The sequence below is a fragment of the Anabrus simplex genome, chromosome 6 (genome assembly GCF_040414725.1).
Source record: "Anabrus simplex isolate iqAnaSimp1 chromosome 6, ASM4041472v1, whole genome shotgun sequence".
Taxonomy (NCBI): Eukaryota; Metazoa; Arthropoda; class Insecta; order Orthoptera; family Tettigoniidae; genus Anabrus; species Anabrus simplex.
In genome coordinates this window covers 74,858,412-74,870,475 of record NC_090270.1, presented here as the reverse complement: position 1 = coordinate 74,870,475, position 12,064 = coordinate 74,858,412, and the positions used below count along the sequence as shown (strand labels likewise).

Below are 12,064 nucleotides of genomic sequence, written 5' to 3'. Positions count from 1 at the left end.
TACAAATTTTAGTGAAAAACAGAAACAGGTTCAAAGAAGGACATTCCAGGAATCATTAACGAACAAGAGGAATGTGTGTGCGAGGATCTTCAAAAGGCAGAAGTATTGGTTACAAGGATAATGTCCAGATAGGGGAGGTGAGTGATACTAAAGAAGTATTCATATTTACCTATGATAACAATGATATTTACAGTAAGATACAAAAGTTGAAAACTAGAAAAGCAGCTGGAATTGATAAGATTTCTGGGGATATACTAAAGGCAATGGGTTGGGATATAGTACCATATCTGAAATACTTATTTGATTATTGTTTGGTTGAAGGAGCTATACCAAATGAATGGAGAGTTGCTATAGTAGCCCCTGTGCATAAAGGAAAGGGTGATAGACATAAAGCTGAAAATACAGGCCAGTCACTTTGACATGCATTGCATGTAAGCTTTGGGAAAGCATTCTTTCTGATTATATTAGGCATGTTTGTGAAATTAATAACTGGTTTGACAGAAGGCAGTTTTGGTTTAGGAAAGGTTATTCCACTGAAGCTCAGCTTGTAGGATTTCAGCAAGATATAGCAGATATCCTGGATTCAGGAGGCCAAATGGACTGTATTGCAATTGACCTATTTAAGGCATTTGATAGAGTAGATCATGGAAGACTACTGGCAAAAATGAGTGCTATTGTAATAGAAAAAAGAGTGACTGAATGGGTGGCTATATGTCTAGAAAATAGAACTCTGAGATTTAGAGTACGCGAAGATTTATCTGACCCTGGAATAATTAAGAGGGAAATTCCTCAAGGCAGTATTATTGGACCTTTATGTTTTCTTATATATATCAATGATATATGTAAAGAAGTGGAATCAGAGATTAGGGTTTTTGCAGATGATGTTATTCTGTACAGAGTAATAAATAAGTTACAAGATTGTGAGCGGCTGCAGGGTGAACTCGATAGTGTTGTGAGATGGACGGTGGGCAATGGTATGATGATAAACGGGGTTAAAAGTCAGGTTGTGAGTTTCACAAATAGGAAAAGTCCTCTCAGTTTTAATTACTGCATTGATGGGGTGAAAGTTCCTTTTGGGGATCATTGTAAGTACCTAGGTGTTAATATAAGAAAGGACCTTCATTGGGGTAATCACATAAATATGATTGTTAATAAAGGGTACAGATCTCTGCACATGGGGTATACAGGGGTTGTAGTAAGGATGTAAAGGAGAGGGCATATAAGTCTGTGGTAAGACCCTAATAGAGTATGGTTCCAGTGTATGGGACCCTCACCAGGATTACTTGATTCAAGAACTGGAAAAAATCCAAAGAAAAGCAGCTCGCTTTGTTCTGGGGGATTTCCGACAAAAGAGTAGTGTTACAAAAATGTTGCAAAGTTTGGGCTGGGAAGACTTGGGAGAAAGGAGACGAACTGCTCGATTAAGTGGTATGTTCCGAGCTGTCAGTGGAGAGATGGCATGGGAGGACATCAGTAGATGATTAAATTTGAGTGATGTCTTTAAAAGTAGGAAAGATCACAATATGAAGATAAAGTTGGAATTCAAGAGGACAAATTGGTGCAAATATTTGTTTGTAGGAAGGGGAGTTAGTGATTGGAATAACTTACCAAGGGAGATGTTCAATAATTTTCCAATTTCTTTGCAATCATTTAAGAAAAGGCTAGGAAAACAACAGATAGGGAATCTGTCACCTGGGCGACTGCTCTAAACGCAGATCAGTAGGGATTGATTGATCTTTATAAGATCAGTAGGTGAATTTCGGAGAGTGCACATCAGTGCCAAGGTGACTTGCTAACTAAGAAGACTTTCTTGCAATATTTCAAGGAAGTTTTGTAAGTCTCGAAATGATACATTCATTTTGCTTTGGAAATATTTTAGACCTTGTTAGGTATGTTCAAACCTTTCACTAGTATGAATAAGGACTTAAAAATTTTGTGCATCATAAAGAGGTTAAGAGGCAAAAAGTAAAAACTTCTCTGTTGTAACAAGGTGTGCGAGTTCTCGTACATTTATAATACAAAACATGAAAACTGTTGTATGTCCTCCGCTCTCTTCGCTCAGCGCCAGCCAGCTGCATGCACGCAAGCGTGGATCATTCGAGACTCGACGCGCAGTCTTCAGTGCGCGTGTCTGTTACGTCATGTGCAGTATATAAGGAGCTCCCTGTCTGTCACTCATGAGGATTCTCCCCAGTGTCCTGCTCCAGAATACACTGAACGTCGAACACGGAGGCTACTCCTCTTAAAAATGTGTCTCGACCAGGTGGACGGAATTCTGGTAGTATGAGGTTTCACCTCAGGTCACTACTCCACTTTCCCGTTCCTTCATGCATGTCGAGCCCCGATGTTGTATGCCACACATCCCCAAGCTCACTCAAGCTCCGACACACACATTAGATTCTCTAATTGTGAACATAGCTTTCATTTAGTACAAGCTTATGAACTCAGACACTTCAAGTTAGAAGGAACTCTCTTAGCTAATCTATGCTAGTGCAAATGATAGTTTTCAACTATCACGAACTATATCTTTCCCAAGAACTATCTTTTCAAGATAGCAGTGAGTGTAAATACATTCAGAGTGTACATAGTGTATAGAAACAGAAACTCTCTCAAGATTAATCATCTACTTTGCTTCAAGACAATTTTATGTTTTATTCCTGTACATACTGTAGAATTCTGTGTGAAGCAAATAAATAAGTTGTGTTCTTGTAAACCTTATCTTGTTTACAACACAACTGCTCTTAACTAGATGAATATAGACAGGGATGGCAGAAGACACAATGCCATTGTAGGAGAAAATGGTGAAAGAAAATGAGGGCACCTTATTAAAAAGGAGGACAGCAGGAAATTCCACATCCTTCAGCAACATTCCTTTGAACTCAAAAATATCAAATATCACTTTGAAGTTGTTGTAGTTTTTATTTTCACTGAATTGACATTTTTATTATGCCATGTTCATAAACATATGTAACAAACACAATACATTTCAAGAGTGCAGGATAAAACAAAGAACTAAACTGCTGGTGGCTTGTAAACCAAAAACATTGCATAGCAGGACAGCCAATGCTGCAGTAGAAATGGGTTTAGGGGCAAAAGTACCAATCTTAATTTATAAAAAAGACTAGAGAAGGTCAAGAAATAACATTCACAAAAAATTATGTTTTCAAAGGACATAAATTCTAAAATTCGAGACATTTTAGCATATTTTTAAATGCCTGACAGGAGGACAAAGTCTTAAAAGGAGGACATGTCCTCCAAAAGCAGGATGTCTGGTCAACCTGAATTTAGTAAAAATTATTTCTGGGCTTGTAGGCTGTGGCTGAATTGGGTTAATAGCTCCCAGTGTTTCACCAGAAACTGTGTATGGTATTTTCAAAGGTTAGTAGTAGACTGAAAGTGTAGCTAAGTTCTCCCAATGTACATGATCGTGACACTGTTCTCTATGCAGGACTTCTGCTGGCCTGAGGATGGCCACTCCTAGCCATCACAATAAACCAACTAGCACTGACCTCGTCAGTACACCAGAAGTCCAAACACAACCAATATGTCTGTGGCTTAATGCAAGAACAACCAATGTCAGTTTTTTGTGGTTTTAAGATAGGTACTGTAATCAGCTCAAAAAGTGCTCGAGTTTTATGTGCTAAAACAACCAATGTCTAACCTTTGTGGAATTGACAGGACATGGAATCCAGGGAAGCCAATGTCATCATAAACATGGAACAGCTTATCCCTTTCAGACCGAGTACGCACAATTGTGTGGGTTCGTATTTTAGTTATCCCTGACCGTATTTGATGTTTTTTCGGCGCTACACCGGACTGCAGTGATTGTGCAGGACACGTGGCGTGTATTTCAATTGATTTTAGTATACGCTTGACCGCCAGGGCGAAGGAAGAAGAGTTTAAAAAGCACAGTTGATCGGCGAGATGGCAGGAAGCAGTAGTGCCGAAAGTAAGTATTTATTTACTGCGTTTATATTCATCTAGAAGCTTTACTGAATACCGGAATATATTCAATGAAGTGTGTACATTGGTTAGTGAACGTAAATTTTGAAGCTACACCATCGTACGTGATATAACGAGGTTTTGAATTTTGATACGCACAATTGTGTGGGTCCTGTTTTTCGGATGTTAGTTTTTATTTTGTAAAATAAACTATTAATATGTGTATTGAGGAGCATTTTAGTCAGTTCTTGACGTACAAACAAAAATTCACACCTCCAGTTTTCTTTCAGGTCTGAAAGGGTTATTGCAATAACCACCAGTGTATACATTGGTGAAATGGTCAACCATGTTTTTCACTGCTAGAAAAACTAATGTCAAAATTGGTTAATTTAACACTGGAATGTGCTTTGTTACATGGTGTGATTCACCTGAGAACATATTCTATAAAATTTCCTTTAGTGTACAAGAAGAGTTCAAGACCTTAAATCTAATTAGAAGAGGCAGATATCCTGTACAACATGACGTGCAACCAATTCACAACACACCTACTGTATACTACCGTCAGCAGAAAATGTCAGAGACCTACAGTCATTCATGCCCTTTGTACATCCACAGGCTCTTTCACCAGAATATGTTGCCAGACTTCTCAGGAGACACTGCAGAGCACTTACCAGATGAAAGTGATGGTGAATAATGAGACAGTGTGGAAAGTAATATTAGTATGTTGTAAAGTGTTATATTGTTTTTCTCTAAATCAATATATTGGATGGAAGTGAACTGAACATGCAAAAACGTTGAATGAAATGAAAACCTACAACCTGTTTTCCAGTCAATAACTGGGTCAGGGATGGGATGTATGAAGTCCCGAACTTGCGGCGAGGATAGGAATTGTGGCGGCTCCGAGGCCTGTTGCACTTCTCTATGGTAATGATTAAAGACTGACAGATGAAAAGATAGTGGAGAGTGTTGCTGGAATGAAAGATGACAGGGAAAACCAGAGTACCTGGAGAAAAACCTGTCCTGCCTCCACTTTGTCCAGCACAAATCTCACATGAAGTGACCGGGATTTGAACCATGGTATCCAGCGGTGAGAGGCCGGCACACTGCCGCCTGAGCCACGGAGGCTCTATGCAAAAACTTTATTTACTTTAATTATACTAGTACCAGATTTGTTCGCATTGTCTAAAACAGCATAATTGGGAATATTTTAGTGATCAATAATTGTCTAAAAAACAACCCATGTCTAAAAGTTACTTAATTCATTAAATCCAAAAACAACCAATTTCAGTAAAATTCTAATTTAAAAAAGTGCTATAAAGTGTAAATGTCATTCAATTAGTAGCATCTATAATCACAATTGTTACTGTGAAATATTAAATTCCAGAAGAGATTATTATCAGAATTATAGTCAATGAAAGTTTTCATCAAATTTCAATGCTATATTCACACAATTGTGGTTTTTTGACATTGGTTGTTCTTGTATTAAGCCACAGATATAATGGGAGTGCAAAACTACAGCTTCAGTCTGTGACTGCTCTTTGAAGAGAGCAAGCCACTTAAAAATGCTACATGCAATTTCTGAAACAATGGAAGCCACTAACCCACCATGGGCCACAAGCCAAAAAAAAAAAAAATTCTTCTATATTCACCAAGATGCCACTCATGAAAGCCTAAATTGTGACTGAATTAGACTCATTCCCTCAATTAACTTACCACAGAATCAAATTTTGAATTAAAATCATTCAATATAGAACTAATAGCCAAGTTTAAGCAGTCTTTAAAATCTTGTATTGAGAGCCTTTCATTTACTGGCGCCTGAAAGAAATAGAACATATAATGTATAATTTGTTTGTGCATCATTATACAAAATTAATTATTACCTTTTAGTAAACTTTTACTGTTATTTGCAGAGATCTTTCTTGATATTACTCTTTCAACTTGTTTTGTCAGGAATACTGATTCTGTCCTATAATAAAATAATTTCATAAGCATAATTCTCATTACTAAATTTCGTCTATGAAGATACAATAAACAGTTTATAAATTAACGGTCTGGTCATGTATCACCATAAAACTTGTCCAAAATATTTAAAACTATCAACAGCATAAGTTTTTGGCCCATGCCTCAAAATGTTCGCATGAAGATTCATAATCCTCTCTTTAATTATTCAAGAAGTTTATATAGAAGAGTGTAGAGAAATATTTCATTCTTATTTTCAAGGGCATAATAGCCAGCCATCAGGCATATTTCATTCCTTATGAATTGCTGAATGCCATATGTCACTATATGAACGGTGAGAGGTGAACAATCAGCTAGAAAACCCGTTATATAAGCAGGACCAATCATTCACATAAAGTGAAAGGTAGACTACAGAAAACAAACTATGGTAAATATTAATTTGTAAAATGGAGAGCTGATATTTGGAATGCATTACCTGCACCAATTAAAAAAAAAAAAAAAAAAAAAAAACTATTAGATGCTTCAATAAAAGACTCCAATACCCTGGAAATTTTGAGTAAATTCTTATGTGATAGTAAATACCATTCAATCTGCTGTAAATCATTGTTTTAGGTAGGTACTAGAAATATTTAACTTATCTATTCTATGTGATTGTGTTTATTATGTTAAACTACATGTAGTAGAACATTTTACACTTTATTAGGAATCAATCAATCAATCAACCAACCAACCAATCAATCAATCAATCAATCAATCAATCAATCAATCAATCAATCAATCAATCAATCAATCAACCAATTAATTAATCAATCAATCACTACTGATCTGCATTTAAGGCAGTCGCTCAAGTGGCAGATTTCCTATCTGATGTTTTCCTAGCTTTTTCTTAAATGATTTCAAAGAAATTGGAAATTTATTGAACATTTCCCTTGATAAGTTATTCCAATCCCTAACTCCCCTTCCTATAAATGAATATTTGCCCCAATTTGTCCTCTTGAATTCCAACTTTATCTTCATATTGTGATCTTTCCTCCTTTGAAAGACACCACTCAAACTTATTCGTCTACTAATGTCATTCCACGCCATATTTCCACTGACAGCTCAGAACATACCACTCAATCAGCAGCTTGTCTTCTTTCTCCTAAGCCTTCCCAGCCCAAACTTTGCAACATTTTTGTGACACTACTCTTTTGTTGGAAATCACCCTGAACAAATCGAGGTGCTTTTCTTTAGACTTCTTCCAGGTCTTGAATCAAGTAATCCTGGTGAGGGTGCCATACACTGGAAGCATACTCTATTTGGTGTCTTACCAGAGTCTTGTATGCCCTCTCCTTTACATTCTCACTACAAACCCTAAACACCCTCATAACCATGTGCAGAGATCTGTATCCTATCTTTCCTTATATTAATACCTAGGTATCTACAATGATCCCCAAACAGAACTTTCACCCCATCAACACTGTAATTAAAACAGAGGACTTTTCCTATTTGTGAAACTCACAACCTGACTTACATAAAGGTCCAATAATACTGCCTTGAGGAATTTCCCTCTTAATTATTACAGGGACAGTGTGATAGTACACATGAGGGGTATGAGGGAGGAGTTGGAAAGTTTGAGAGAGATAATTAGGATTCTCACAGAAGACAGGAAGGAAGATAGGACTCCCTCAAACAATGTACAGGTTACAGTAGGTTTACAAGAGGGAGGGGAAGGAAAGGGGGGAGTTGTAGAAGACAGGTGGTCTAATGTTCTAAGGGGAAGGAGATTGCAGGCTAAGGGCTCTATTCAGGATCAGAATTCAGGACAGGTGTCTGTGCGAAATCGGTACGAGTCACTGCAGGTAGAACAACAGAGGGAAGATGAGGGACAGGGAACTGTGGCTGAGATGTGTGGAAGTAGGAGGAAGAGAAAAGGTAGGAAAGGGAAATGTAGAGTAGAGGATAGGAAAAGACAGGTGGAACAGGGTCATGGGAAGGAGAAAAGGAAGGAGGAAGTAGCTTCTGGAGCTATCAGGAAAGATAGGGCTGCCCAGGAGAGAAGGGGATCAAATGAGGTGGGTAGGGTTGAGGCTTTGGTCATGGGGGATTCCATCGTTAGACACGTGGGGAAAGTGTGTGGAGGAAAGGGAACCAGGGTAGAATGTTATCCAGGAATTAGGTTGAAGCAGATGTTGAGGAAAGTAGAAGAGAGGGAGGAGGGGAAGGAGAAGGTGGTAGTGTTTCATGTTGGTACCAACAACGTAAGGCAAGCTGATATAAGTACCAACATAGTTGGAGATGTGTGGGATCTGGTAAATGAAGCACGGGAGAAGTTTAGGAAAGCAGAGATTGTTATTAGTGGAATACTGTGTAGGAGGGATACTGACTGGAGGGTGATTGGGGATTTAAATGAGACTATGGAGTGGGTATGTGGGAAAATGGGAGTGAAATTTCTAGATACTAATGGGTGGGTAGGAGATAGGGATCTGCGCTCGGATGGCCTTCATTTAAACCGCAGTGGTACGTATAAGTTAGGAAATTTGTTTGGAAGGGTAATAGGGAGGTACATTCAGGGAAACGGGATGGCCTAGGGAGCGGTGATAAGGGAATAGGGAACTGGAAATCAAGTAAGGATGACATAAAATTGTTAGTGTTGAACTGTAGAAGTATTGTAACGAAAGGAATAAAATTAAGTAATTTAATAGATATATATTTACCAGATATTGTAATAGGAGTTGAATCATGGCTGAGAAATGATATAATGGATGCAGAAATTTTCTCACGGCACTGGAGTGTGTATCATAGAGATAGGATTGGAATGGTGGGAGGGGGAGTGTTCATTATGGTGAAAGAAGAATTTGTAAGCTACGAAAAAGTTAAAGATGAGACACATGAAATTCTAGGTGTAAGGCTCATTTCTAAAGATAATAGGCAACTTGATATATTAGGAGTGTACAGATCGGGAAAGGGTAGCACTGACGCGGATTCGGAATTATTTGATAGGATAGTCAGCTATGTGGGAAACGACATGGAGAGAAATGTGATTGTAGCGGGAGATCTGAATTTGCCAGATGTTAATTGGGAAGGAAATGCGAACGACAGGAAGCATGACCAACAAATGGCAAATAAGTTAATATGGGAAGGACAGCTGATTCAGAAAGTGATGGAACCAACCAGAGGGAAAAATATCCTGGATGTCGTGCTGATAAAACCAGATGAGCTCTATAGGAAAACTGAAGTAATAGATGGTATTAGTGATCATGAAGCTGTTTTTGTGGTAGTTAAAAATAAATATGATAGAAAGGAAGGTCTTAAAAGTAGGACTGTTAGGCAGTACCATATGGCTGATAAAGCAGGCATGAGGCAGTTCCTAAAAAGTAATTATGATCGGTGGAAAACGGTAAATAAAAATGTAAACAGACTCTGGGATGGGTTTAAAGAAATTGTTGAGGAATGCGAAAACAGGTTTGTACCTTTAAGGGTGGAAAGGAATGGTAAAGACCCACCTTATTATAATAGAGAAATAAAGAGACTAAGGAGGAGGTGCAGACTGGAAAGAAATAGGGTTAGAAATGGCTGTGGAAGTAAGGAGAAATTGAAGGAACTTACTAGAAAATTGAATCTAGCAAAGAAGGCAGCTAAGGATAACATGATGGCAAGCATAATTGGCAGTCATACAAATTTTAGTGAAAAATGAAAGGGTATGTATAGGTATTTTAAGCCAGAAACAGGTTCCAAGAAGGACATTCCAGGAATAATTAATGAACAAGGGGAGTGTGTATGTGAGGGTCTTCAAAAGGCAGAAGTATTCAGTCAGCAGTATGTAAAGATTGTTGGTTACAAGGATAATGTCCAGATAGAGGAGGAGACTAAGGCCAAAGAAGTAATAAAATTTACATATGATAACAATGACATTTACAATAAGATACAAAAGTTGAAAACTAGAAAAGCGGCTGGAATTGATCAGATTTCTGGGGATATACTAAAGACAATGGGTGGGGATATAGTACCATATCTGAAGTATTTATTTGATTATTGTTTGGTCGGAGGAGCTATACCAGATGAATGGAGAGTTGCTATCGTAGCCCCTGTGTATAAAGGAAAGGGTGATAGACATAAAGCTGAAAATTACAGGCCAGTAAGTTTGACATGCATTGTATGTAAGCTTTGGGAAGGCATTCTTTCTGATTATATTAGACATGTTTGCAAAATGAATAACTGGTTCGATAGAAGGCAATTCGGTTTTAGGAAAGGATATTCCACTGAAGCTCAACTTGTAGGATTCCAGCAAGATATAGCAGATATCTTGGATTCTGGAGGTCAAATGGACTGTATCGCGATTGACCTGTCTAAAGCACTTGATAGGGTAGGTCATGGGAGACTACTGGCAAAAATGAGTGCAATTGGACTAGACAAAAGAGTGACCGAATGGGTTGCTATATTTCTAGAAAATAGATCTCAGAGAATTAGAGTAGGTGAAGCTTTATCTGACCCTGTAATAATTAAAAGGGGAATTCCTCAAGGCAGTATTATCGGACCTTTATGTTTTCTTATATATATAAATGATGTGAGTAAAGGAGTGGAATCGAAGGTAAGGCTTTTTGCGGATGATGTTATTCTCTATAGAGTGATAAATAGGTTACAAGATTGTGAGCAACTGCAACGTGACCTCGATAATTTTGTGAGATGGACAGCACGCAATGGTATGTTGATAAATGGGGTTAAAAGTCAGGTTGTGAGTTTCACAAATAGGAAAAGTCCTCTCAGTTTTAATTACTGCGTTGATGGAGTGAAAGTTCCTTTTGGGGATCATTGTAAGTATCTAGGTGTTAATATAAGGAAAGATCTTCATTGGGGTAATCACATAAATGGGATTGTAAATAAAGGGTACAAATCTCTGCACATGGTTATGAGGGTGTTTAGGGGTTGTAGTAAGGATGTAAAGGAGAGTGCATATAAGGCTCTGGTAAGACTCCAACTAGGGTATGGTTCCAGTGTATGGGACCCTCACCAGGATTACCTGATTCAAGAACTGGAAAAAATCCAAAGAAAAGCAGCTCGATTTGTTCTGGGTGATTTCCGACAAAAGAGTAGCGTTACAAAAATACTGCAAAGTTTGGGTTGGGAAGAAGAGCTGCTCGACTAAGTGGTATGTTACAAGTCATTAATCTTATATTTGGTCCGTATTGACGACAGTGATTACATATAATTTTAAAATTTGTTTAATGTCAACCTAGTCAATACTTACAATTACCACTATTGTGGTTAAATGATCATAAATAATTGAAAAATCGTGGACATGTTTCGCCCTTCTTAACGGGCATCATCAACACTATGAACAACTTTAAAAATAAGGGCATATTTATTTTTGCAAAAATAAATGTGCCGTTTTCACTTATAATAGCCCAATGATCCACCAAATTACCAATAATTTCAACAAACATAATGTAAACATAGCTTACAGAACAACCAATACTTCGCAGAACATATTTTAAAATTATAATAAAATAAATAATAATAACAGCAAATATCAGAATTCAGGAGTTTATAGGTTGACTTGTTCACAGTGTGGTTATTCATATGTTTGTCAAACTGGGCGAAGTTTTATTACAAGGTATTTGGAACATTTCAATGCCGAAAAACATAACAAATATTCCGCTATGAGTACACACATGAAGGAAACAGGCCACAACAGAAAAAGATCTAACAATAATAAAGAATACTAACAAGGGAAAACTGCTAAACGAATTTGAAAATATCTATATTTATTTGGACAAAACGTTTAATAAGGATTATAACCTTAATGACGACACGGAAATTAAGAGTCCTTTGTACACATTAACACCTAAGTTGTTGAAAACAGTTATCCCAAATCAAAAGAGAATCCCGCATATTTTAAAAATTACCAATACAACTCCAAACACGCCTCCAGATACCATACCTATAATTCCCCCTCCGAATAATCCCCCTCCCATATCGACACCAGTATGTACCAATCCGCCCAGTTCTTCCCTCCCTCAACTCGGCCCCCTCCCTCCGCCACACCCATACAATACACGTAGTAGAAACGCCAGTCAGATTACCGCTAGCAACAGAACAAGTTAGACACTCTACGGCATTCGAGTAAGTACGCATTTTTACGTAACTTATAACTGTATACAACCACAACTGTTATTTTTGTACA

The 12,064-nt window shown here is 37.7% G+C and overlaps 1 protein-coding gene across 1 annotated transcript in view; it reads right to left on the bottom strand.

Moving 5' to 3' along the window:
• LOC136875874 (meiosis 1 arrest protein) overlaps positions 1-12,064 on the bottom strand; it is a 147,754-nt gene that overhangs the window by 113,324 nt on the left and 22,366 nt on the right. The window contains exon 3 of the mRNA XM_067149496.2: positions 5,656-5,757. Coding sequence (XP_067005597.2) covers positions 5,656-5,757 — 102 coding nt within the window. The remainder of the gene's footprint in view (positions 1-5,655; positions 5,758-12,064) is intronic.